The sequence below is a fragment of the Zonotrichia leucophrys genome, chromosome 28, assembly GCF_028769735.1.
Source record: "Zonotrichia leucophrys gambelii isolate GWCS_2022_RI chromosome 28, RI_Zleu_2.0, whole genome shotgun sequence".
Taxonomy (NCBI): domain Eukaryota; kingdom Metazoa; phylum Chordata; class Aves; order Passeriformes; family Passerellidae; genus Zonotrichia; species Zonotrichia leucophrys.
The window spans coordinates 201,107-227,384 of record NC_088197.1 but is presented as its reverse complement, the minus strand read 5'-3'; the positions used below and the strand labels follow the sequence as shown (position 1 = coordinate 227,384).

The 26,278-nt window shown below is 44.7% G+C and overlaps 1 protein-coding gene across 4 annotated transcripts; it reads right to left on the bottom strand.

Annotated features, from left to right (window-relative positions):
- Positions 1–2,597: 2,597 nt before the first annotated feature.
- Positions 2,598–25,629, bottom strand: LOC135458940 (excitatory amino acid transporter 4-like). Of its 4 annotated transcripts, XM_064734448.1 has the most exons (12): positions 25,449–25,629; positions 15,619–15,876; positions 14,612–14,749; positions 13,195–13,399; positions 12,324–12,366; positions 11,455–11,795; positions 9,029–9,262; positions 7,831–8,025; positions 7,267–7,401; positions 5,764–5,867; positions 3,558–3,584; positions 2,598–2,904 (listed from the first exon to the last, which is right to left on the bottom strand). In XM_064734448.1, the coding sequence occupies exons 2-11, from the start codon at positions 15,830–15,832 to the stop codon at positions 3,580–3,582; spliced, it is 1,614 nt and encodes a 537-aa protein (XP_064590518.1). In that variant the 5' UTR covers positions 15,833–15,876; positions 25,449–25,629; the 3' UTR covers positions 2,598–2,904; positions 3,558–3,579. The 4 variants fall into 4 exon arrangements, with proteins under 4 accessions (XP_064590518.1, XP_064590517.1, XP_064590516.1 ...); XM_064734447.1 differs by lacking the exon at positions 3,558–3,584 and having other exon boundaries at positions 2,733–2,904; positions 25,449–25,525; XM_064734446.1 differs by lacking the exons at positions 2,598–2,904; positions 3,558–3,584 and adding an exon at positions 17,396–17,499 and having other exon boundaries at positions 5,581–5,867; positions 25,449–25,541.
- Between the last annotated feature and the right edge of the window lie 649 nt (positions 25,630–26,278).

The following is a 26,278-nucleotide window of genomic DNA, read 5'->3' as shown; positions in this document are numbered from 1 at the left end:
ACTCTTCATGGTGTGTCCATGGGCACTCATAGTGGGGAGCCCACAGCTGGACACAGCTCGCCAGCCGTGGCCTCAGCAGTGCTCAGGGAAGGCTCCTGTCCCTGAACCTCACCAGGCCAGGACAGGCAGGGGCACAGCAGTGGCTCGGGTTCAACTCGGGCACCGGCAGAGCCCTTAGGTCCTTCTCCGCAGAGCTGCTCTTCAGCAGTTTGGCCCTCGTGTGTCCTGGTGCCTGAGGTTATTCCTCCCCAGCTGTGGGACATTGCATTTTGTTTCACGGAACTTCATTATATTCCTGTCAGCCCATATTTCCATCCTGTTGAAAGATTAAATTAAATTTAAAGATTCAAAGGAGCCTTGAGACTTGTCTCAGTGGTATTTGGTGAAAAGATAATAGTCAGTGGGCACACACTGAAAGACAAGAAATTCTATTTAAACAAATAAAAGCATTTTTACAATGGGGGTGATTGAGTGCTGGAACAATGTTTGGAACGTGCATCCTTAGGGATGTTCAAAATCCAGTCAAAGTTCTGAGCAGCCTGCACAAGTTGCTTCTGCTCTTGAGCAGAGGGGTTTGCACTGGGCATCTTCAGAGACCCCTCAGCCAAGCTGCTGCTACCACACAGGAGTCTGCATGGCTGGGGGGCAGGAGGGGTGGGCTAGATTGCAGATGTACCCCAAGAGGACTCTTAGGCCTTAATGGCCCTGAGCAACCTCCCTTGGGACCTGCACCTCAGACCTGCTCATAACTTGCTGTTGTCTTATGGTCTGCCTTCTCAGTCTGTGCTGTTGCCTTTCTTGGGTGCTGTGGGACTGAGGATGCCCTTTCCCCGGCATCCCTGTTATTCAGCTTGATTCTTGTCCCTTAGGGGGACAGAACAAGGGATATCAAGAGGAGAACAAACAGCTTTCACTTTCTGCAGATGCTATGCCATTAATGCAACATTTTAGCAAGTAATGTAAAACCATTATTGTTTAAGCCTCTGAGATAGAATTATGTGCCTATGTGCTGTTTGGTGCAGATGAAGCAAACCTCATGTAACTTTGTCAGTTTATGGACATATGCCAAAGATGGCATCAAAGAAGAAGCTTTAGGGAAAGGCCTTGTCAAAATCTGAGATTGGTATTTGACCCATGAGGTAGGCACATGGAGATAAGAAAGTATAATACATCATGCGAAAAGTCATGTCTCTGACTTTGGAAGGTCACAGTACTGAGGAAAAAAATAGGAAAAAAAAAAGGAAAAGTATTGTGGAAAAAATTCCCTTTATTTTTCAAATATGGAAACTATCTGTATTAAGACTGAAAATAACAGCATGAAGAAAAAGCCCTCAGGAATTAACAGAGTCAAATTGCACGAATGCCATGAACACACTGTACAGTACTGATTTCCAGTTCTCCTTTGGGCAGAGCAGAAATACATACAATTTCAGGTCAGTTTTTGTGAGCAGCTCTTACTCCTGGAGCAATGTGCAACATACATAAAGTGACATGTGGCCTAACTGAAAATCCATATTCTTCCTGGATTTTCTCTCTTCAAATTAGTATTGAAGAGGTATGTCCTTATCCAAGAGCTACTTGTGAATTTTAGCATTGAGATAGCTCTCTGTTTCATCCCATCTGTAACCATTAGAAAGAGATCTGTTTGCAAGTAGGAGAAACTTAGAAAGTTTCTGCAAGTAGAAGCAGCAGGACTGTAGTAAAGAGTGTATAAGCTCACAAATATCTGGTAATTTTAAAAGACAGTGGATAAAATTATAAAAAACCTTTCAATTATCCAGTTTTGAAGGCTGAGTTAGTACAAGGTCAGCACTGGATTTGGAAGAAGTACAAATACTTTAATATTCTTGACTGAGCTCTGAAAGCTCGGCCTTTGCCAAGACTGATGCAGTGCAAATGGGGGTCTTTGGGATGTGTACAGACAAGGACACAGTGGAGAGTTTTGTCTATACATTGAGAAGTTCTCATTTCATTACCAGAAGGTACAAGTCTAAATTGGCATGCATTGAGCTCCTTTCTGGGAAATCTGGCTTTGAAAGACTCGTTTCTGGAATGAAGTAGAACAGCCTCTGGGTTTTTTTTAAAGTTTGGGGTTAAATGAGTAAATCCAGGTGTGCACCAAAATGAAATATGCAGCTTTACACATAGTGAGACTCTAATATTGGCTTTCCTTCTTGGATTAGTAACAAAAAATTTGATTCTATGTATACATATGCTTGCACACACAGACCTCTTTCATATATATTTATAAATATATATGTAAGTATATGCAAATTTCTGACAATATTTTGATGTTCAGGTACTGTAAACAGATAATTCCAATCATAATCTGGTTACAGCATGGGTAAACACTAGAGCTAAGAGCTATAAACTGAATTCTGAAATTCCCAAAGGAATACTGGTTTGCATTGTTGGAAAATGAGGCATCTACTTGTTTTTGCTCTGTTAATCTTGTGTGGAAAGCAGGAAATCACAAATGACAAGGCTTGGTGCATACTGCTTTGTGGGAATATCTATGAACATGTGGATGCAATGTGGTATGGAGAGTCCCTTTTGTGATATGTGTACATGTCTGCTAACAAGAACTGAAAACAGGTTAGACTCCTGCTGAATTTTATTAAAGGGTTATCATTAGAATTGTTTCAGATAGCTTTTAGAAATTATTGGGTTGGAAAAACCCTTTGTGATATCTCTAAGCCAGAAAGCACGTGCATATATTATAAAGCCAGAAGGGACCCTTATGACCATCTAATCTGTGTAACCCAAGCCATAGGACTTCCCAGAATTCATTCCCATTTGAGCTAGAATCCAATCTTCTGATTCATCCTTCAGTTTGCCCTTTTTATACAGGAAGTCACTTCAAGATTAGAATTCAATGTTTTCTTGAAAAGTTGGACAAGTAGTCTGAAAAAAAAAAAAAGAAAACCAATAAGCAGTTCAATATGGACAACTTGAAATTACTATACTTTAGTAGTAATAATCAACTGCACAAACAGAAGCTGGGAAATTGCTTGATAGGCAGCTGCCCTCTTTAATATGATGTGACCAGTGGACTAGGGTCAATGCTATCATGCTATTGTTAAAAAATAAAGCATTTCATTGGGTTTTATAAGCAGGTCTGTTCTTTATGAAGGTTTAGACTCGTCAGCTGAGCAGTGTTATTGATAAGCTAGTGCTGTCTTAGCTCACTATAGATACAAGCTGATGCAGTGTGTCTGAAAACTCTTTGATTAAGATCCAGTCCTCAGATAGAGCCATCTCATCAAAGTAAGAGTCTAACCTTGCTAAGAGTTAGGATAAGATGAACAGACTTGAGTTTGCTCTATGTATGCATCAGGGGCAGTTATCCTGATCAGCCGATGCATAGCCTGCTAACAACCATGGTAACATGAGTCCAAGGTCTAAATCTTAATGTACAGGAAATATTCTTTCCTCAGTGCTCAGTAATAATAAATCTTTAGTTGGATTGTTGTGTCAAATTTTAGTCATTCCACTTCAAGAAAGATGTGGAACAGCAAGGAGAATGTCCAGAGGAGAGGAACATGAATGATTATTACCTGTGATACATACAGGATCTGTTTAGTCTAGAAAGGAGAAGAGCAGACATTATAAAAGTATTCAAACAAGATTTTAAAAAGTGCTACACAGAGAAGGATAATCATTTGTTATCCAGCTCAGTTGCCTCCTGCTAGAGTAGATCTCTTGTCAAAATAAGCAACCTGCCTTCCACAGTCAGCAAACAACTCACTGCTTTACAGTGTGGAGCTAGCCACTGCTAAACAGAGCTACAACACACTTCTAGTTACTGTGTTCTGCTACCAGTCTTACATGAAAGAGATGCATCTGTGCATTTATCTCCAAATAATTGCCCAGTCCTTAAAAATAGAATACTCTGCCTGCAGGATGTGGAATGTAGCAGCACCAGTATATAACCCTGCAGGTTCTGAACAACTAAAAAGAGCCTCATGATCTGGCATTGAACATCTCAAGAAATGTGTTTGAGGAAGCTTTGTTAGGGCTGGTGATGGCAGCATGGGCAGGTGTGCAGTTGTGATTGGCAAACTTGACTCGGGCAATGCCTCTGAGGTCTTCCTTCCACAATGTGCACCTCTGAGTGTATGGTTATGGCTAGGTATGTAAAACATCAATGTGTAAAGCCAGGGTAGAGGGGTGTAAGTGACATAGTGGGTTGGGAATAATGAGCAGATCTCAAGTGAAACCGCCAGTTTAAATAGTACCTCGATGGGTCAGGAGGCTGCTCACTGCTATTCCTGCTCTTAGCCATTGTTAAAAGCAGGACAGCTATAGTGCAGCAGCCCCAACACTGTGGATCCTTAACATCTTCCTGGTTAAGTTATAGACATTCATTTTTCTGGATGTTCATGGACTTGGATGTCATGGAACAAGTCCTAGTGGTCCTTTTCACTGGTGTGAGAGATACCAGCTGTATTCCTGGCCATGCCAGGGAAGGGGGAGAGAGCATGGATGAAGCAGGTCCCTACTTATATCTTTAGACTCTGATATGTTATGGATGTAATTTGGGCTTATGTCCAAGTGTGTTAAACAGAAGCTGAATTCCATTTGGTAGGAATTGAAAAATATATCCTGAATTTTTAAGTCTGGGATCTGGCAAACCTGTGCAAGTGCTAAGTGATTTGTCTCTGCCTATAAAAGATCTGTAGAAAGATAGAGGTGTTTGAAAGCACATTCCAAAGCAATGTGACTGAGAAGTCACTTCTGAAAATAAGCAGAGATGACCACAGGAATCATTTCCTTAGGAATCCTGTGATAAGGAGTGAAACTGTTTTCTGAGCAAATCTTGCATAGAAGGGAGTCATTCCTGGCATGGATGTATCACCCAGCTGCTCAGATGGACAAATTGTTCTTAAACTTTGTGTTTCTCCTCCTAGTTTCAGTAGGATGAGAAGAGCTTGCTAAAGAGAATTTAAGTTAACTGGGTTTTGGCAGAGCTTGGTAGAGGAGAGAGCTGTTTCAAGACTGAATAATGGATATAATAAATTTTGTAACTGTTTGCTTCTTTCACAATCCTTTAGGATCTTCCACTAATGAGAAGCCTATTGATCCCTATTGGTGCTACTAGCCAGCTGTCCCAGCTGTATGATCCCACATTCCTTTAGGAAGTGGGTGACTCTAGTATCTGCAACCAAACAGGTTGCCAGTGGAGTTCTCAAGAAGCCTCAAGTGCATATCTGTGCAAACACCAGGACTGTGAGTAAGGAGGTAAATGCTAAAAGCTTATTTGGGTGAAGGTACTAACCAGTTGAAGACTTTGCAGCTGTATCTTGCAGGACAGAATTACAGGAACATTTTGGTGCCAGTCCACAGATGGTGGTGTTCCCAACTCACCTGGCTACCTAGTTCAGAAATATAGGAGCTCCTAGTCCAGCTCCTTCACTAGGTCTTCCTTACTCAGGTCTAACTATTGGGCTTCATAAGAATGACTAAATCAGGCTTTCTTTGCACTTTAATTTTCTCCTTTTTAATGCCAGTCAGAAATAAGAGAGCAACATGATTAAGGAAGACTGCATGTGGCAGAGGCGATAGAAAAGTGAGCGTCTTGCATAATGGATCTTTCTCTGTCCTCCACTCTGGATTTCTGTTTCATTAATGCTTTTTACAGCATTAATCTGCACTCTGCTGCCCGATTTCACAGTGCTGTCTCCCTCCTGGAGTGCCTGTGGGTGTCATTCTGTGGGCAAACCAGGTGGGAGAGCTGTTCTTTCTCCTGTATCCCAGAATTACCAAGTTCGCAGTCTTGCGCATCCAGCTCATGCCGGGAGAGATGCTCCACAATGCCAGCCCCCAGAGAATCCCCCAGGACGTTTGTAGTCGTTCTAAGGCGGTCTCTGAAAAATCAGAGAGAAACCAATATAGAGTTCATAGTAGCAGCTAAGGGGATGAAGATTATTTCAAGAAACATCTTCAGTGAAATTTTTTCTAAGTCATTCTAATAATGGATACTTCAACACTGATAAGAAAATTACTCCTAGAGAGCCTTCTTTGATTGACATCCCTGAGCTCAAGCCTCACATTCATTCCCATTTTATTGCATTCCCACCTTATTACTGAACAGTTATGGATTTGATACAAATTAAGATGAAGGTTGCTGTGTTTATACATGGACTCTGTCCTTTCCAAAAGCCTTGCTGCAGACTCAGATGGTCTCAACACATCTGTTTAACTTAAGTTGCATTTTGTTTTACAAAAAGTGCTGAAATTCTGGTGCAATCCTATCACAGCACTGCTGTGGACACAGATTTACTCAGCATGGACAGCATGGGGTAAGACAAGGCACCAGATTCTTTGTGCAAAAGAGCACATCTAAAAGACCCTTTGCAATGAGATATTCTCCACAACCACAACAGTATGTCAGAGCTGCTGAAGCTGTCACCAGTTCAGCGTCCCTTCAGATCCTTCAGTAGTAACAGCGGAGACTGATTGAAATAATCTACTCTGAGTAAGCACAAGAAGTAACCTGGCTTATTAGGAGGCAGGGCTCTTCCCAGCCAAGTCCGTTCTTATGCACAATCCACAGGAGAAGTGAAGGTGTTCCGCAAAACTGTTTCCAACTGGTCAGCCATGGCTGGGAGCAGAGTTTGCCTACTTTGGCTACAAACCAACAATACAAGATACAGAAGAAAAAGGAGAACACTGACACTATCCATCTGTCAGGATTTTGGTATTTGAGAAGACAGAGAGGTGGGACTGTGCACAAATGCATTCTTCAATATGGTTCCTAAGAGCACTCCTACAAAATCACTTGTCCCAAGTGATTTTATTTAAAAGGGAAAGAAAACAAATGAAGCAATGTGGCTGACCAGCTGCACCCATGTAAACACTCTTCAACTTTGTACAGGCCGGTCTCATCCCTCTCTCAATGTTTGGTAACCCAGAACTATCATTCTGTAGTGTGGATTTGCTTATTATTGGCACAGCTTTTCCCTATGACTCTGCAAATAATTTCTGCATGCATTTTAAATAAAACGAATGGAGGACATTCTATTTGGTCACCAGGCTGATCAGCAAGCGACCTCTGATGCCTTGAGTCACTGAAGCATATGGCAAAGACTCCAGCATGGGCAGAGAGGGCTACTGTGCAAAGGTCTCAGGGACACAGGTGTGTTTTAACCTTAATGGTTCAAGTTAGTGAGCGTGTTTTTAGCAGAGACATCGGGAATACAGATGATGTCTGTAAGCACTGGCAGGAATGCACAGATGTGCATGCCTGCTGGGCAAGGAACTTACAGAAACCAGTCCACAGCGATGATCAGTGTAATGTCTTCAGTAGGCAGCCCCACTGATGTCAGCACTATAACCATTGTCACAAGTCCTGCCTGGGGAATACCTGCGGCTCCGATGCTGGCTGCTGTGGCAGTGATGCTGGAGAGAATGGGAAAGCAGAGCTATCAGCAAAGGGAAGAAAAGAGCTGGTCGCCTTTGCAGAAATGTCAGGAATTAGCTCAAACTCATCATTGTCTTGGCAGCCTTTCTGCTCTGGTCACCAAGAAGGATAGTGACACATGGGACATCAGCATAATGCCAGGCTGCCCCTGCCAGACACCCCCTCATAAAAGACTGTACTCCACAGCTTTTCCTAAAACCTGGACATGTGAGAAGGGCTCAAGTAGAGCCTCAAAGACATGGTGTCCACATGTCCTTTGACACCTGGATCTGTAGTACAACCCTTCTTTCCCATACTTTTGTTTTTCTTATTGTCTCTTCTGAGCAAAAGAGGAACGTGATCACACCTCAGATAAGCCAACAAAACTGAAACCCTTTCTGTAGTCCCAAAACTCTTTCAAAAGTCACCTTATTGTGATGATTTGCCCAAAGTCAAGTTCATAGTTGTTGACTTGTGCAATGAAGATGGCTGCAAGGGCCTCGTACAGAGCAGTGCCGTCCATGTTAATTGTGGCTCCCACAGGCAGCACAAACCTTGTGATGCGCCTGTCCACACCATTGTTTTCTTCCAGGCACCTGAAGGTTATGGGCAGAGTCGCTGAGCTGAAAAGAATTTACAAAACCACATGAATTGCATGTATGCCAACTTTGGAAGAAGGATTGAGCCTCTGCCTGGTTTATGACTTTACCTGCCTGCTTTTTCACCCTGCCATGTGAGCCAGAGGCCTGAAGCTGCTAGAAGCAAGAACAGTCTAAGCAAGGCTTCCTCAGATATGATGCATGCTGCAGTTACACATTTGGACATGGCTTTTCTCAAGGTGTTGGGACAGGGGCTGTATAACCCGGAGGCTGATGATGCTGGTATAACACCAAAAAAGGAGGATTCAGGGTACATAGGGCAGAGTGTCAAGACCAGAACTCCTTTTTCTGCTGTTAAAAATACTTGAGCCCTTTCTCATCCCTCTCAGTCCATAAGACAAGAATGATACATGTTTGAGAATATATCTTGCAGATATTTCTGAAAGAGAGCATGAACAGGAAAAATGCTGTGTGTTTTAGTATGAGAATGTATGTGGAAGAGCCTGCTATGTGCTTGCCAGGACACCAATATAACAAGAAACATATCACTTAGTGAAATAAGTTACCTTATTGGCTGTGCAACATGGCAGTGTGAGTCACTGAACATAGTGGTGTTGATGCCTTTGCCCAGGTCTCTATGAAGTTAATGACAGCTGCATACAGTCTGTGTGCCTGAGAGAGACAGGCATGAAAATATCTGCAAGTACATGTGTGTGAGAGGGAATAGTACTGTGATTTGGCAGGATATTTGTCCTGAACTCAGTATTTCAGTGGTAAGTAAATTCACCCTCCTGGTCAGGAGGAATATGGCCATTCACTGATGGTCAGAGCTGGTCATGTGAGTAGGGCTCCTGAGCAGGGCAAGTGGGAACCTTCCCATTCCCAAATGAGTTTGGCTGGTTCACAGCAAAAAGCTGCAAGTGCTAGAAATTGTGAAACCATAGTGCTGCATTGAGAGCAATGGAATGCTGAGATGTAGTATCTACATAGTATCAGCCCAGACCCCACTCCTACATAGCCATCATACCTGGAGGAGGTGCCCAGGGCTGTGATGAGAGCCTGCAGGAGCCCTGCAATGAACACCCAGGGGTTTCGGTGAGTGACAATGAAGTAGAGCAGAGGCAGGATGCAAAGGGCATGAATGAGGAGTCCAACGATGACAGTGAGTGTGTACATCCCCAGCTGGCCTCCCATCACTGCTAGGTCATCCATCTCCAGGATTTTGCCCGCAATTAAAAACATGATCCCAACTGGAGCATACCTGTGATAGAAACACAAGGTCGATGGTCAGGACTGGCTCCCACACTTTCACACCAGATTTAACACATGTTCTCTGGATAAATCCCCAATAAGCCAGCATACCGTAAGTGCTCACTGAGCCTAATCACTGGATTACACTGCTGGTTTCTTTTCTAGAAACCTGGAGAGAGCTGGGACTTGTTTATCCCGTGGTCAAAAATCAGCTCTTGGTGCATGCCTGGAGACCTCAGCACTCTGTTTTGCACACAGCATGGGCAGTGGTGGTTTCCTGCTCCTTTTGGGTTTTCTAAATTTCTACAACACTTTTTCTAGAATTGATAAGGAAGATTATGTAGAGAAACCTTCAGAGTCCCTTCCTCTCCTAACAGAGCTTGGGCTGACCGTATTTTTTTTCCTGAGAGGCACAGGAAAGTACAGGAGAAACAGGGAATCAGGGAGTAAAAGCAAGAGTATCCTATAGGCTCTGAGATATCAGCCTTGCTATCTTCAGATGCTCACATTTAGGGAATATGAACATGTAGGGATTCCAGATCTGGTGTAACAAGGACTGGACACACCAACACCTGTAAAAACAGCCATGGCTCATATAAAACCCTATTTTGAGGTATTCTGCTATCTTTTCCATTCCTCGTGTCTTTTTCCCCCCGTCCATAACAACACAGCTGACAAGCAGCACTGAGATTCCACAGAAAATACATAAGTCAGATATGGAGAGAATCATGGGCACTAATATAATAATCAGACCAAGGAAAATTCCAGCTTCATGGCCACGTCTCTCTGGGCTAGGACTCTGCAGCTCAAGAGCTCACATGCATTTCATGCACAAGGCTCAGAGTTCCACATGCCAAACTGCAGCTTAGCCCGAGAGTTTTGGAAAAGTTTCAGGAAAGGATTTAATAAATATTTCATTTCCTCTGATGTTCCTGTTAGAACACATCCTTGGCTGCAGCCAGTGATCAGATCTCCCCAGGAAAAACAAGCTCCTGGGAGATGGTCTGCAGAGTGTGGCTACAGGAAGGCATGCACGGGCAGTGTTCCAGGTGTAATCAATGTTCTATACATAAACACCCTCCCTTCCTTCATCTAAAGGGAGGTTTAAGGAGGGGTGTCGAAGGTCTCTGGAGTAGTATGCATGTCTGTTTGTTCCACTGTGCTCATGCTCTCGCTTCTGTGCTCCCAGGCAAGTCTTACCTGTTCTTAGGAAAGCAAAGCCCCAAATTCTGGTTCAGACATGGAGTAAAGGGTCCCGGGGGCATGGGGCTTCCCAACATCTCCTATGAGCTCTGGGGTATTCTTCCCCTTTATGCCTTTTTCTGTAAGGCCTGTCCTGCTGTGCTCAGGACTTTGCTTTGAGATACAAGACTGTGACTTATAAGACTTAGAAGACTTCCAAGGAAAGGAAGCTGGAGTGATCTAAAATGGAGAAGGTGTCAGGCTGACAGTTTTCTTCCTTGTCAGACATTTGCACGTATTCTGCCAAAGCTGCATCTGTCCTATTTTTCAGTATCTGACAAAAGTTTGAGCCCCAACTGGGTAAAAAGCTTAAAATAACAATACTTGGTAAAATGCTGTCTTCTAGAGTCTTGTCTCAGCAATGCCTTGTTTGTCTGCACCATGTGTCATAGGCAGCCTTACACAGAAAGCAATGAGCAGCTGAGCTCCAGAGGAGTCATGATCTGGGAAGGATCTGAAATGAAGTAACTTTGAGCTGATCCTCTCAACCCAACTCAGCTCTCAGAGCTATTGCATTACTGCATACAGCTGCTACCCTGAAAGCAGGAAAGGGGCAAAGGGTTACTGTGATTCATAGCTAAGTCAAACTCCTGGAACACAGCTGGAAGGAAAGCTTCTGGTGAGAAAGTCCCACACCCTACTCCTCTTGGTAAGGCTAAGAGATCTTCCACTCCAGATCTCTGGTCTTCCAAGGATGTTTCCAGAGGCCTCGAGAAAAGCAAGTCCTGGTATACCTGATCTTTCTAAGGTAAAAACAAAAAAAAAAAACAAACCAGGAAATGAAATGTGAACAAATATCCCATCCAGACTTTTCCCTCCAGCCTGATGGAGCCAAAGTAGAGCTGTGCCCATCTGCTTTTCCTGTCTTGTGCATGAAATCCTTAAAGCTACCCCACTTCTCATCATGTCAATAGAAACTGCACCTGCAGACCTCCTGCTCCAACCGGCCGTGCTCCTCACCAGATGATAATGGCCACCAGCCTCATGATGGCTTCGTTGAGGCAGTTAAAGAACTCCCGCAGGGCCCGTCCCTTCTGCTTCATGCTGCCGATCATCAAACCGAAGCACATGGAGAACACTACCAGCCCCAGCGCGTTCACCCCATTGGCTGAGCCTGGGATGGGAATAACTTCTTCAAAGGTCAGCACCTCGGAGATGGTTCCCAGGGCATGAGTGACATTCTCCATGATGCTGGTGAAATTCTCAGGCACAGGGATCTGAGTGGTTACCACACCTGCTGTGGCATTGCTGTTGTGGAGGATGGTTCTGGTGAAGACCCTGGTGCTGTACTGAGTCTTGTACTGAAAAGACACAGATTATCAAATGCACTCACAGGCTCCAGTTCAGATGATCAGGACACATGCTGGGCTCTTATATGCTTTGCCTGTTCTCAAGGTTCCCAGTTTAGTGCTTTCACCAGAAAGGTCAGAAAGTTCATAGAGCAGAAGGTCAGAAGAGACTATTAGAGCATCTCATGTCGCTAGAACTGAGATATTCTGGCTTCTCTGCTAACCTTTTGTGCTGCTTCTAAGGGCACTAGCACTGCAGAAGAGATAGATTCTTGGAGAATCTATTCCATATCACTGCCAGCCCAAGCTTGCAACCCGAGATCATGCAAACCCTTCCTGCCTCTGGGGGATGGGAGGGAGGTTGAAGCCCCCATGTACAGACAGTTTGAAAAGCTTGCATGGGGGATGCTATAATACAGACTAACGTTTGCAGTGCCTCCTGCAGCAGTCAGACCTGGGGAATAAAGTGCTATTCCATCCCTCAGAGAAGTAGATAGGACCATGGTCCAGGGAACAAGGTGCAAAGATGAGATTTCATACCTGTTTGAAGCAGGCTTCTACCAGGTTGGGTGGGAACATATTCCTACAGTAGATAAAACAAAGAAAGAGTTATTGTCCTGTTGACTTAGGAAGAAAACATGGGCTTCCTGGCCAACTTCTTTGTCCTGCAGCAATGTCTGAGGTCACAACTTTCACAATGTCCACTTAAGCCCTTTTGGTCTGACTGACAGAAGAAGGGAATATGCTGATCTTGCAACTTGTCAGACTTCCACTACATGCTTTCAGACTCCAGAAGGTTATTCAGGTATGTGGAAAGAGATGACACACATACTGCCCTGGGATATAGGTACATTGTAAAACCATCATCAAAGCAAACCAAACCTTGAAACAATACCATACTACAATGATTAATACACTGTCTTGCTCTCAGCTTCACCTCTACAGCTGTCATGTGAGCTCTCTGTTATTCACCTCAAAAAACACTTGACATGGTACAGCTTTGCAATTCACTGAGTAAGGTCACAGCAAGGGAAGAAAAGGCAATGTCTTGGGAACCACTTCCTTGATTTCCTTTGTCATTACAGATGGATATTTGCGGCCTTTGCCGGGTGAATTTCTGAAACCTAGGTAGCCCACTGATGGTTTTCATTTCTTGTTTTTTGGAGCACACCATGACCTCTTACATTAATACCTCTGGAGAAGGGCTGGATTCCAGGCCATGTACTCAGTCTCAGAGTAGCAAAGCCAGTTAGCTAGACTAAACTAGAAATACTAGGCTTGCCAAGACTCAGCCTTTAACCTCTTTCCCTAAGACTGTATGCATAAAGCTGTGATACTTCAAAAGGGTGCTCCATGGAGGAATGTAATCTCACTGATATAGTCTCAACATGAGACCATCTTGTTTACCTACCTCACCAAGTCCATGAAGGCATCTGTAGTCTGCACCTGCTCAATTCTGCCTTCTCTGTGAAGTTTGTCCTTAGATCCTTTTCCTGGGTGTATGATGATCACCATGAAGATGCCAATGAAGACAGCTATGATTGTGGTCACCATGTAGTAGATGATAGCCCGCATCCCCATCTTCCCTGAGACTCTGCTGTCCAGTGAGGCCATTCCTGGGATGTCACACAGAAAGACTATGTGAGGAAGCCTATCATCTTAGAGAGAAAAGGAAAGCTTGAGGAAGATTCAAAGGGTGCAAGGCTTGTGCATGATTTGGACAGGGAGTCAAGGTCTCTAGGAAGCACAGCCTACAAGGAACAGAATTTGAAGTTCCAGGGTAATGTTGATATGGAAGAATGTGGCTTGTGATCATGAAGAAGCATAGCACTGGTGGATCTTAGTCTGCATTTGAGAATGTAGCAATTTTCTCTTAAAACTCTCAGAAGGGAAATTACCCCCTCCTATTACATTAGGCCTTTCAATCCCTAATGGTGGGAGGTTTCAGCAGGTGGAACACCTTGCAATCCCTACTGCTGTCGGAAAACTTGTCTGTCATGTCTTACTTGAGGATCTGGGTGAAACAAGCCCTCCAGCCAGTGATCAAATTCAATCCTTTTGAACTAACAAAAATTAACCTTCTCTAGGTTGAAGTAAACCTGAAATTTACTTGGGCAACAAACTTGGAGCCATTTGAGGTTATGTAGGATTAAATCCTTGTTCGTGCTGGGCATTGGAACCACTGCATTGTGTTCTCCCCAGTCTTCTGAGAAAGCACAAGTTCTTCTGCTTCTCTGCACTACTACTGAGCCGGCAGGGGTCTCAGTGTGGATCATGTTCCCTATGGCTGTGTGTTGGAGATTTTTTGGCTTGGCTTAGAAGGCAGCTGTGAGAAGCAAATTCTCACAGCCTGTTTCTGTAAACAGTAGAAGTTCTCAGGTTGTTTTTAATTACAAGTAAAAATGACAAACATGAAGGCCTTGAGAACCTTGCATACCAGAGTTCTCAGGCAGCTTTCTCATAACAAGTAGATATTCTATCTTTCGCTATTTTGGGAAAGTAAAAGTAAGTTTTGAGAACACAAATCTTGGTATTGGAAACAAAAGGAGGGGTTGGTGTGTTATCTCTGACCTATTGTGAGCTCGGGTTTGCAATATGCATGAACTTAATTAACACGGTTATAAAAAGTGACTGATTGAGTCAATAAATGGAGTCGATGCTGATCAAGGAAGATGGGTCGTCTCCCTCCACTTCAATAGCTGTGGATTCAGGCTTGTCATTACTAGCCAAGCTAATCCAAGCACCTCCAGCTGGGTCATGAAGAGGTACCCCAACAACACCTTTGCTGACCACTGTCTTGGCTGAAAGCAGCAGAAAGTACTTCTCACCTGTAATCAAGCTAGAGACAATGAGAGGAAGAACCAGCATCTGGAGCATCCGCATCAGCAGCTCACCAGGGAAGGAGAAATACTTGATCTGGCGATAGGTCAGCTGGTAGGGCCGGAGGGAGAAGGCCAGGATAATTCCTGTGGATCAGCATGGGATCAGAATGGAAGTGGCACAGTGTGACCCAGTGGTCTGTCCCTCAGTCCTACAGTGTGTTTTTTCTCTTCTCATTTACTCTCAGTTGTTCTTCTTTACAAAAGAACAAATGGTCATTTTCTAAAAGGCTATCATCCAGTTTTTATTATATGCTCTCTCTCTCTCTCTGACGTATTTATATGCAGAGGAGTCTTGTGCGAAACCACAGGTCTCCTTGTTCCCTATTGGTCTTCCTCTATTGCTCATCTGGAGTCTGTTCCCAGGAAGCTCATTAATACAAAATGCTGTGATGAGAGATATGATCTCACAGACTAAAAGAAGTATGACTACATAGTTCAGATTCTTTGTCTACCCACCTCTTAAAGCTGAGTTCAGCCAGTTAGAGTCATGTAGCCTGGATCAAAAGCTAGGGACAACCTGCTATCTGCTAAGCAGATTTGGTTTGCATTGTATCACAGCCATTTGCAGCATTTTTGGTCCTGTCAGACTACAGTTTTCGGACAAATCTGAAAAGCCCTTGTGCCTACAGCTGCACTCACAAGATACCTCTGAAGAAACCTGGCTGATTTGTACAAGGATTGGTTGAGTTGGACCATCAAACTCTTTCTATCATAGAGTGTTTCTATACTGCGCTAGAAAGGATCAACAAGGACTCCCTCCCACATACACACTCTCTGTTGGGTCCCTTGCTCTTGCACAAAAGTACTCATGATGTGGGCAGCACTATGAGCTGCCAGCTCGTCAGCTTCAACTCCTCAGTCAAATCGCTGTGATAAAATAAAAATCTTCGTAAAATAAACAAACATTTCCCCATATTTATAAATGGTGCCTGGTGTTGCCACCAGCTCCATACCTAGTAGGACCGCAGCAATGGTGAAGAGGACGAAGGCATTTCTCCTGAAGAAGCTTTTAGCACTCTCAGCAGTGATGCTGTGCATCCGCTTCTTGGCCCGCGCCGCCCGCTTGTGCACAGCCTGCTGGAACCGCTGCACCCGGCTGTTGGTGTGGAGCCGCTTGGCTGCATCCTCGTTGAGGAACAGGCTGTTGACGTGGCTCTGCTCGCTCATGGTCAGCACAGCTGCTTAGTCCTCCAGGCACAGCTCTGCCTAGGCTGGGCAGGGAGAAGTACAGGCAGGAAAGCATAAGCTGTAGCACACCTTGCCTTCGTCTTTAGGTCATTTCCCTGGGGCCTGCTTGCAAAGGTTTATTTAAAGCTGATTAATGACCTCCTCTGACCATCTGCAAGTAGCAGCCCTTGGTGAAGTGTATGTAAAGGGCTGCCAGGGTCTTGTCACTACTGCTTTGGTGCCTCTAGAGGAGCTCTGGCCCCTATGGCACCCTAGCTGGACTGAGGAGTGTTTTATGTTGGCCCCGGCATCCAGAATGGGCTCCGTAGCCAGCCAGACTTGTTCAAAGTTTGACCACTTTGGAATGGAATTAATTTTTATCACCTGGCAACAAACTCTCCTCCCATACACCACTCTTCCAAAGAAAACCAAGCAGCAAACAACATTTCTGATGGACCTCCAAGGTGGACAAGTCCCTATCCACAACAACCTTCCCCATGACAGCAATTGGTGCTGGTTGTTTCTGTAGAAAGGAACATTATCCCCTTGCCTTACATGAAGTCTGAGGATAAGACTTTATTTACTGACTTTCCTTTGAAACACAACAGGGCTTTCAAGTAGTATCTCTTGTCAAACTCCTCTAATGGGATTTACCCGATGTTCTGTCTTGATAAATACTAAGACTGAAATCAAACCTACTCCAAAGAGATAAATAAAGAACGAATTCTGCTCTATTGCCAATTGGCTGAAAGGACTGGACAGTCTACTGTACTTTATCTGTTTGTTATTTCTATATTCCTCAGAACAGAACAACAAGGAGGCTGCACAGGCAAATCAGTCCCCTCTAGGGTGCTAGAAGGCGCCAGCCACCCAAACAGTTCACATAGTGAGGAAGATTATTGCTGGACTATGCAGGTGCCATTTTCCTTCTGTCACTGTGCCTTGACAGATGGAAGGTCTGAAAATTATTCTTATTCCCAGGAATTTGCAAAGGTAATACAAACCTAAATGAAACCAAAGAAGAACAAAGTCACCTTATCACATCAGCAAGTGCTGGAAAACCTTTGGTGTTGCAAGTCAAATAAGAGCTAGTCCATTTGTAATCCTAAATTTAAATCAAAGAAACCCTTACAAATGAGACTATGTTCTCCATAAATTACACACCTAGTATCTTCCACTTGGACCCAGATAAATGCCTATAGTGAACTGAAGACATTGCCTTAAAGAGGAGCGTCTTTGTGGTACAAGATTGCAAGGTCGTGCACAGAAGGTGGAGATCAACCTCCATTCTGAGACAAGGTTTGTTTGCATAGATGCTAATGCCTTCATGAGGTTCAGAACAGCAGACACATCTGAGGTGGCCCAGCCAGGTCACTCTAAGCCCCCCCAAGGCTAAGCTGCACAAAGGCCACTGGCAAAGAGGATGTGTATTTGCTGCAGGAACCTAGCAGTGCTGCTGTGGTCACCCCAGCTTTTAGGTCAGCAAACAGCATTCCATGGATTTTGATCCACTCATTCCAGCTTGACCAAGCATTCCATTCCTTACTATTACCATTACCTTACCTTTACCCCACTTTTATCTGTTGGAGACAATACACACCAGATTGTGTAAAAAGTTTGCCTATCTTCCTTCCTTTCACTGCCAGTCCTGTTTTTCACAGCTACACCTGAGAAAAAGAAATGGCAAGATTCATTCAGTTCATTGAGATTGTGCCACCTGAACCTGGCAGTAGGTTTAGAAACTATGAATTCAATCCCCTTGTGTCCCACAATAAACTTGTATCATTTATAGCCTTCCAGATATAGAGTTCAACAAATGACCCAGGAGAGGTGACACTGGAACACACCTAGGTGGGTTTAAATGTCTCCAAAGGGAGACTCCATGACCTGCTTGGGCAGCTGTTCCAGTCCTCTCCCACTTTCAATGTCAGGAAGTGCTACCTCATGCTGACGTGGAACTTTTTGTGGTTTCGTTTGAGGCCATTACTCCTTGTCCTCTTGCTTGGGCATTAGGACTTCCTAACATCCAGTCTGATCATTCCCTGGCACGACTTTGGACTATTCCCAGTTGTGCTGCCCCAGGATCTCAGAGCGAACAGTCCAGCACCTCCCTCTCCACATTCCCTCCTGAGGAAGCTGCAGAAAGCAATGCATCCCAGCCTCTGTTTCTCTGAAGGTGACAAGCTCACTCAACTGCTCCTTGTAGTCCAGCTCTTCACCAGAAAGTTCACCCTACATTCCCTTCCCCTAGACATGTTTGAGGACCTTCACAGGTCCCTCTCTGCTCTTCAGCTGCTCCTCTCCCAGTTTAGACTTGTACCTAAGTTTAGACTGGTCCCTCCCAGCTGCAAAAAATAGCACTTGGACTACTTCCATTTCATGCCTGAGATAGCCCAACAGTCCAATTCATCAAAATTCTCCTTTGAGGCCTCTCGTTCCTCAAGAAAGTCAATGGCACCTCCCTGTTTGATTTTGTCAGCAAGCTTGCTAATGGGACATTCAATTCCTGCATCTGGATCATGGATGAAAAATACTGAACAATACTGGTCCCAGTGTTAAGCCCCAAGGACACCACCAGTGACCACTCACCAGCCAGACACAGCCCCATTCATTACAACCATTCAAGCCCTGCTGGCCAGCCGGCTCTTTACACTGCACACCATCAACCTGCCCCTCCCACAGCGGGACAACTGTCCAGAAGGATGCTGTGAGGGACAGTATCAAAAGCTGCACTAAAGCCAGGAAAACTGCATGCACCACCTGCCCTTTATTAACTTGGGATGTGACCTCATCCTAGAAGGAAATCAAACTGGTCAGAGAGGACTTTTTCTCTGTAAATCCATGTTGAAGGTTGCATTATTCTTCAAATACTTTTCAGTAGTATTCAGTAGGACCTTCTCCATAATCTTTCTAGCAACTGAGGCTAGACTCATCGGTCTTTGTGTAGTTCTTTGTGTCTTCCCTTACACCTTTCTGGTGGATTAGAATAACACTGGCTTGCTTCTCAGTCAGCAGGGATGCCATGTGGCTTCTACAGTAGAGCAACCGAGGCAATCACTTCCAAAAGAAGAACCACCAGAGAAACTTTCGAGGCCCGGACACTCTTCTTCTTACTCCCAAACCACTCACTCTTCATCAAACGACCCAGCACACATTGGTAATGTGAAGTACTACCTTACTTTGACATGGAAAGCTCCAAACAGTTTAGTGAAGTCAAAAGACACATTGATTACTCTAAAATCACCCACTTCAGACTTTCTACACACAAACCAAACTTTTCCTTTGCTGTGGTGACCTGAGTGAAGACCCATGTTGAGTAGGGAAAAGTGGGCTCCTCCTCTTGCAAACCTTGCCTTTCTTAGAGTTGGACCATACCACAGCAATGGCACAATTTCCTGTACAGGGAAGGTGGGAGCAGAACCCACAGATATAAAAGGACTCACACAATTTTTTCTCCAGATGTCTCCCCATCTGGAAAATGTATTTTTGTCCAAACAAAATGAAATTTCTATTTTGATAGGAGAAAGTACAGGATTAATCATTAGATCCCATGTTGCACCATGTGTTCAGCTGCCTTTTAGAGCAAAAGTTATTACACCGAAGGAACTCATTAGCAGATTTTGCTCCTTTGATGTCCCCACCCTCTTGCTGTCTTGCTCCCTTTCTCTATTTGCATATTTTGCAACAGAGCAGACCCCTCCACAGCACATTCTCTCTGTGATGTTGGTCTGGAATTTTGTAAGTGTTCTATTGCATGAGCAGGAAGTTCTCAGACTCTTGCAGTAAAGTCACAAAAATTCTCTTGTCCATGGCTTGGATTTTCCTCCTTGTGAGGAAGAAGGTGGCTTTGCTCTCTCGGTGAAGGTTGTTCTATCAGTGACTGCATCACCAGTCTCCACTCTGCCAGAAACACCAAGATATTTGACAGAGTATTTTTGGAGGTAATGACAAGGTTTGAGCAGGGAGCACAAGATATTTTGCAAAAAGAATCAGTGTTGCAAAACTAGTACCTAGTTCCTGGCAGTGAGGTTTCACATAAACAGAGGAATTTTTGCTATTTTAGAGGTATCAGTCTGATGTTGGTGAAAGTAAAAAATGGGAAGGGAGGCTTCTTCACTACATTTGGTCCTGCTCTTTGCAGATTTTTCTGTGTTTATCTCCCCATCTACCCAAGGAGATTTCCAACGTGGGGGGAGGAGTGCAATAGAGCTTAAGCACTTATAAAAAGCTAGAAAATAGGGAAGCTCTGAATCAACTGAGATGCATCTGTTCCACGTTGTACTGAACATTGAAGAACATCTGTCCTCTTTATCTTTTGTCTCTGTTAAAGCAGCCAACATCAGAAAAGCCAACATCAAAAAAGCATTCAGTGTGCAGCATCTTCCTATGAGCATGTTTTAAAGATAGAAGGTATTAAAATTCTGGTTGAAGGGAGATTGGAGATAGCCATGGCATACTCACAGTGCTGGAGAGCCAAATGTGGAAGCATCAGGGCAGATTTGCATCCCCTTCTCATAAATTGTATAATTTTGGTCCCACAAAGTTCCACATTCAAAATCTGAGAGTAAAATATTGTACACAGCAGAGAAACTTCTTGAAATAGTATCTTGAATGTAATCTTTGACAACAGTAAAGACACACAGCCTCCCACATTTTGACCATGCCCCTCTCCCAGAGAAAAGGCCAGCTTGTTTAAAAGAAGAACTAGGGAAGAAGGAGAAGTAAAAAACAATGTTCAAATGCATCTAGTTGAAGGAAAATCCACATCAGTAAGGATATGGCTTCAGTGTCAGATTAGTCAGGGTTTTTAAAAACTTTTGTAAAGGCTCATGCATGAAAGGTTTTTAAAGCAATGGATATGAAAGAGAATGAAAGGGGAGATCCCCTTTTCATCATCACTTTTGGTGACAGGATGCCAACAGAGATTTCAGTTGAGATTTCCAAAAAGAAAGTGTGTAGAGGGCTGAGCTGTCCATCTGATCACAAGTGACGGGAAAAATGATCTGCTCTATGCATAAATGAAAAGCAGTAAACACAGAAAGAAAAACTCTCAATTCCAGTTTATTTGTGAGTTGACTCACAAAGAAACTGGAAAGACCCAGAGAAGCACAGACTGACAGAAGAAAGTACTAGGAATTATTTGGGAGACATTAGGGGACAAAGAAGAAAATATTTCATCCCTGAGAGGATGAGTGGTAGCTGGGATGGAGTTAATTTTCCTCCTAATAGTTGTTACAGTGCTGTGTTTGAAATTTAGAGTGAGAATAATCTCAGACTTTGTCTTCTGATAAAGGGAAAATGCCAAGACATGAATCTCACTTGTGGGAATGATACAGCTTTCACATTGCAAGATTAAATGCTTGAAACTTGTATTTAGAAACCCATATACACATCTTAAATATTGCTAACTCACAACAAAAGAAGAAAAATGAAATTTTTTGGACAAATTTCAAGTTGCTTGCTGAAGAAATTTTGCATTTAACTCAGATTCTAGGAAAGTTGCTGTGCAAGTCTTCAATTACTTACTTTCTTTGTTGTGCAGGCTCAGCTTCAGAAAAAACTCAGCTTGATTGTTATAAAGCTGTCATCACTGAAATGTTTCTGCATTCAGTTATTAAAACATCAAGAGGCAGGCTATAAGTATTTATAAATTTTTCTTCATGTGCTGCAAAGTTTTGCACTGTCTGTATTAAGAGAGTTTGCATCCATGGGAGCTCACAAGCAAGCTCCTCCTGAGTCGTGCATGTTTCAGACTATCCGCAGAGATGGAGGGCAGACTTTCCTCAGAAATGCACTGGTCATGAATCCAGCCTGTCCCCTGGGCAGTCTCTGTGTTCCACGGTGCTGGGGGAGCCCTGCAGAGCCCCGTGGGTGCAGTGCCTGCACTGGGCAGTATCAGCACAGAGCAGAGCCCAGTGCTGGGGCAGTAGGGCTGCATCTGCAGGAAAGATCTGGGCAGAGCTGGAGGAGATAGTTTGCATCTGCATCTGCAGATCTAGACAGCATGTAGATCTGCAGAGGACACAGTTCCACATGGAAAACATCTCTCCAGAGGTCAGGGCAGTGGGGCTGGCCAGAGGAGGTCAGTTCTGTGGAGCAGTGATACATTGAGTTTTGCCAGGGAGAGTAGACAGTTCTGCTGCCTGCAGAGAAGCTGTTTGACTGTTTGGAACCAAAGGGGATTATTCTCTATTTCACGTGAGTTTCTCATGCTTTAATACCACTTCATGGCAAGAAGAAAAACTACATGTAGGGAAATAAAAATAAATCTACTTCATGCCTGTATGCAACTCTGCCCTCATTCCAGAGACATGCAACATCTCAGAGGACACAAAGAAGCAAGTGCTCTGAGCATGGGGGTGGGCTGCAGAGATCTCTGGCCTAGCTTTGTCCAGGTAATGGTTAGAGAAAGGCCGTGGTGGATGAAGAAATATATCTGACTACTTTAAATGGTCCAGACAAAACTCAACATCAAACCCCTAATAACAGTTTCTTAAGGCCTGCATCTGGTACATCACCCCTGGGACCACAGAAGTCCCAGGACATCCCAGGTGGGACCAGCACTAGAGTAACTCTGCTGTGCTTGTGCCAGCCCGTTGAGAGAGGTGATCCCTCCCCTCTGACTCAGCACTGGTCAGGCCACAGCTGGCATGCTGTGTCCAGGTCTGGGTTTCCCAATATGGATATAGGGAAGAGAGTCCACTGAAGGACTGCAAAGGTGATGGAGGGACTGGGGCATCTACCCGGAGGAAAGACTGGGAGATCTGGGACTGCTCAGCCTGAAGGAGAGAATGATTGGGGTAGGTCTTATCAATGTATACCTGCAGGGAGGGTGTGAAGAATTCAGTGCCAGACCTTTCTCAGTGTTGCACAGTGACCATGAGAGGTGGCAGACATGAATTGAAGTACCAGGAAATTCTCCTTAAGAATAAAGAGTGTCTTTGCTACTGCAAGACAGACTGAACACTGAGGCAAGTTGCCCAAAGGTGCTAGCAGGGTGTTCTCCATTCTTGGAGGTATTCAAAAGCTGTCTGTACAGAGTCCTGAGCAACCAACTATGGCTGAGTCTGTTTTGGGCAGAGGGATTGCACTAGATGATGTTTAGGGGTCCCTGCCAACCTCAGCAATGCTGTGACCTTCCTTCTGCTGATATGCTGTGAGACAAAGCTTTACGAGACTTCAGACAGCACTGACACATCCTGTCCATGGCAGTGTCCTGGAGGTGATTTACATTTATAATTAGCACAGAGACATGGTTGGTTCTCCACTCTCCTCTCACCCTCTGACCCCTGCACAGTACATCTGTACTGCACTGAAAGTCAAACAAGAAAATGCTGCTTCATTGAAACAGCCAAATGCCACTTGTGGCTGCTGGACAGATTGTGATGACTCAGGGGTGACACAGCAGAGGGGAAGCAATCAATCAAGTGGATCCACTGTGAGACACTCCTCTTGGAAAGGGGAAGGTCCTGACCACTGGCAGGACATGGCATTACAGGGCATTCTTGCCATGGTATGTGGGATTGGAAAAAATAACAAAAATTTCAGATGAAAACTGTGTCTGCCTTCTTGCCCTGTGCTCCGCTATCTCATGAGGCAGAACACAGCTGCCATCTCACGCTGCTTCCCCTGCCCTCACATGGACATGCTGACACAGCTTTCTGATTACTAATGTGTCCAAGAGATATCAGCTGATGATCAAATAACCCGCCCCAAGAGAGGCAAAAATCTGCATGTTGTGCATAGCAGAGGAGAGCTCCACTTTTCAGAGGGTTCAGGCACTTGGCTGGGACGGGCCCAGCTGTCAGTATTCAGAAAAAATGGATGGGAAACAATGACTAAAATGCAGCTGCTTTACACATTGCTCCACTATTGCTAATGTCTGTGTAGAAGAACACAAAAAGGGGTTAATCTAATTAGCCAGTTTTACTCCTGGGACTGGCAGAAGTCAGCCAAAATAGAAATGCCCATTGCAAACCCTCTCCCAGGTTTGTCAGCCTCCAGGGGCTGGTGGAAGAGAGGCAATATAATCCCAAGACAGCAGTGTTTGGTACAGTGTGTACCATCACACCCTGCCAGGGGCATGGCACATGGCACTCAGTCAAGCCATGCTGCTGAAAGGATGACACTGGAAAAGCATGTCAGGTGTCCCCCTCAATGACAGCTGCCCCAGGCTCCCTCCTCCCACTGCTAAGGCAACCCCATTTTAGTTCTCATTGCTGAAAGCCAGACTGAATGTGAAATAACCAGCACTTGGAGTCCACTGTTTCTCTTGTCTCCAAGGAAACTCTGCTTTATGTTCAACATCAAAACCAGCAGAATTTTCAGTGAGGGAAGTCTTTGCAGGTGGCAGCAAGGAAGCACCCAAAGTGGGAGAAGAAGGAGAAATCTCTGCAGTAGGAGAGGTATTGGAATGAGTTATGCAGAGTTAGGCAGATATGGAAGGGCAAGGCAAGGGGTTACTGAAAAATCTATGCCAGTCTTTCTGAGGTGGACTTCTGGTGCTGGGTCACCAAGGGAGAGGAGTTAAATAGCCCATCCTCACATGGTGGGAGGGGAGGCTCAGTGCTTTATAAGGAAGGGGCATACCACTCTGCTCAGTGGTCTGAAAGTTGCTGTTGGCAGCTCTCAAGTTCTACTGGCTTTTAAGCAGACCATGGGCACTCCAGAGTGGGAAGCTACAGTCCCCCTACTGCCAGCTGAGTAAAAAGAGGTTCTTTGTGGGGATTGTCTTTGCAAAGATGGCAAAGGAGGGGCAGATGTCCCCACTCCCACTTGACATCCCCACATCGATAGCTCAGTGCCTGTGATCAGGAACATTAAATCCAGCTATTGTGCTATTGCCTGGGCTTTTTTTTTCAGTCCTGAGGACCAGGATCTCTATTCTCACAGGGTTCATAGACTCCCCTTGGCTGGAGGCATCCTCACCCCTCATGCTATTAGATCCTTTGCACCCTGGCCCATTGCTTGCCCTTGGGAAGGGAAAGCTGAAAGCAGTGCAACCAAAAGAGCCTATGTTGAAAATTTCCATTCACAAACCCAACTCAGCCATCTTTGCATTGCTAAAGCAGTCTCTGGAAGGGCTTTCTGCTCAGTAGGGCATTTCTCTTTCTTGATACCTGTCAGCAAGCTACCTCCCAGACAACTCCTACCACAACAATGGACCCAGGAAGAGAACAGATCTGTTCAGGGCCCAGCCACTGGCCCATCTCTGTGAGAGAGCACCAGCTAAAGGGAGAGGAATCTACAATAGGTAGGAATTTCAGCCCAGTTGAGCTCTACAATGACAGTGATCACCAGTGGAGCAGTGGGTTTGGGACCTAGGTACAATACTGGAGGGACAAGTGCCACTCTCCACAATGCTCCCTACTCATGCCAAGGTCCTGTGATAAGGTTGTCTCGCTCAAGCTTCCCACCAGGCATTTAACCCCAAGCCAAGACACAGAGTCCCATTTTTAGAGCACCCCCCACTGGGCAGCTCCCTGTCCTAAAGCAGATGAGAGCTATCCCTACCACTGTCATGCAGATGCCTGAGGAAATCTCCTTCCCTGCTTCAGCCCCTGGTACTGGCATCACTCTTATTCATGCATTCAGATTCACTGATAAAACCACTCACCTGGAACCAGTGCAGGTTGCCAAGCACAGAGGGAAGCAAGTAGTTTTCGTCTTGGGTGATTATTCTGCGTTGTTTTGTTCTTTAATTCTTTCAAAGGCAGGAAGCAGGATTTTCTCCCTAGCAAAGTACAGTGTTAGCAGAGACCTCTGAGCAATACCTCCTGAGAGAGGAAAGGAAGACTGTATATGCTCAGGATACATGGCAGAAAGGGGTGGGGGAGTGGCATGTAGGAGGAGACAGAAAAAATCTTTGATGATTGCACCAGACCAGAGCACAGAAAGCACCTGTCATCAGGAGGTTGCATAGAGCCCTTATTGGGTTTCACAGTACCAGTGGGTATGCACTTTCTTCTGCCTCCTCACACAAGCTTCAAGGAGAGCTAGCAATAACAGAGAGCAAGGCAGCTGTTAAATGAAAATCAAATCTCATCCCCATTCCATTCCTGCCCTTACAAGGGTTCCTTCCACAAGGGAGGCTGCATGCATCCAGCAGCAACAGCTGAGTATTGGACAGGCAAGTCCTTCACTGGTCCAGTCTGTGTGTACAGGACCTCTGAGGTCCAGACACTCCTGTGGTTTGTCCAGACCAGCCTTAGGGGATAGACATGTGTCTGTGCCTCAGCCAAACTGCTGCAGCTTCTCTTCAATGTATTAGGCACATCTTATGGAAGAATCAGTTCACTGAGCATGCAAAGGAAATACAGTAGCTGTAGAGTCTGTCAGAGAAACAGACTCTGCTTCCAAGGAAGCAGGTGAAACTTCCACTGCTTACTGGCTTCTTAAATATTGATTCCTGATGCAGTTTCTTAGATAAAAGTCCCACATTTCAAA

Bases quoted from the DNA above. Each gene is read 5' to 3' on its own strand.
- LOC135458940 (XM_064734446.1), bottom strand. From the start codon at position 15,832: ATGAGCGAGCAGAGCCACGTCAACAGCCTGTTCCTCAACGAGGATGCA. The intron at 9,263-11,454 runs GTGAGGAGCACG...TTTCTATCACAG, and splicing joins CTGGTGGCCATTATCATCTG to GTATGCTCCAGTTGGGATCA. The intron at 5,868-7,266 runs GTAAGTTCCTTG...CTGATTTTTCAG, and splicing joins ATCGCTGTGGACTGGTTTCT to AGACCGCCTTAGAACGACTA.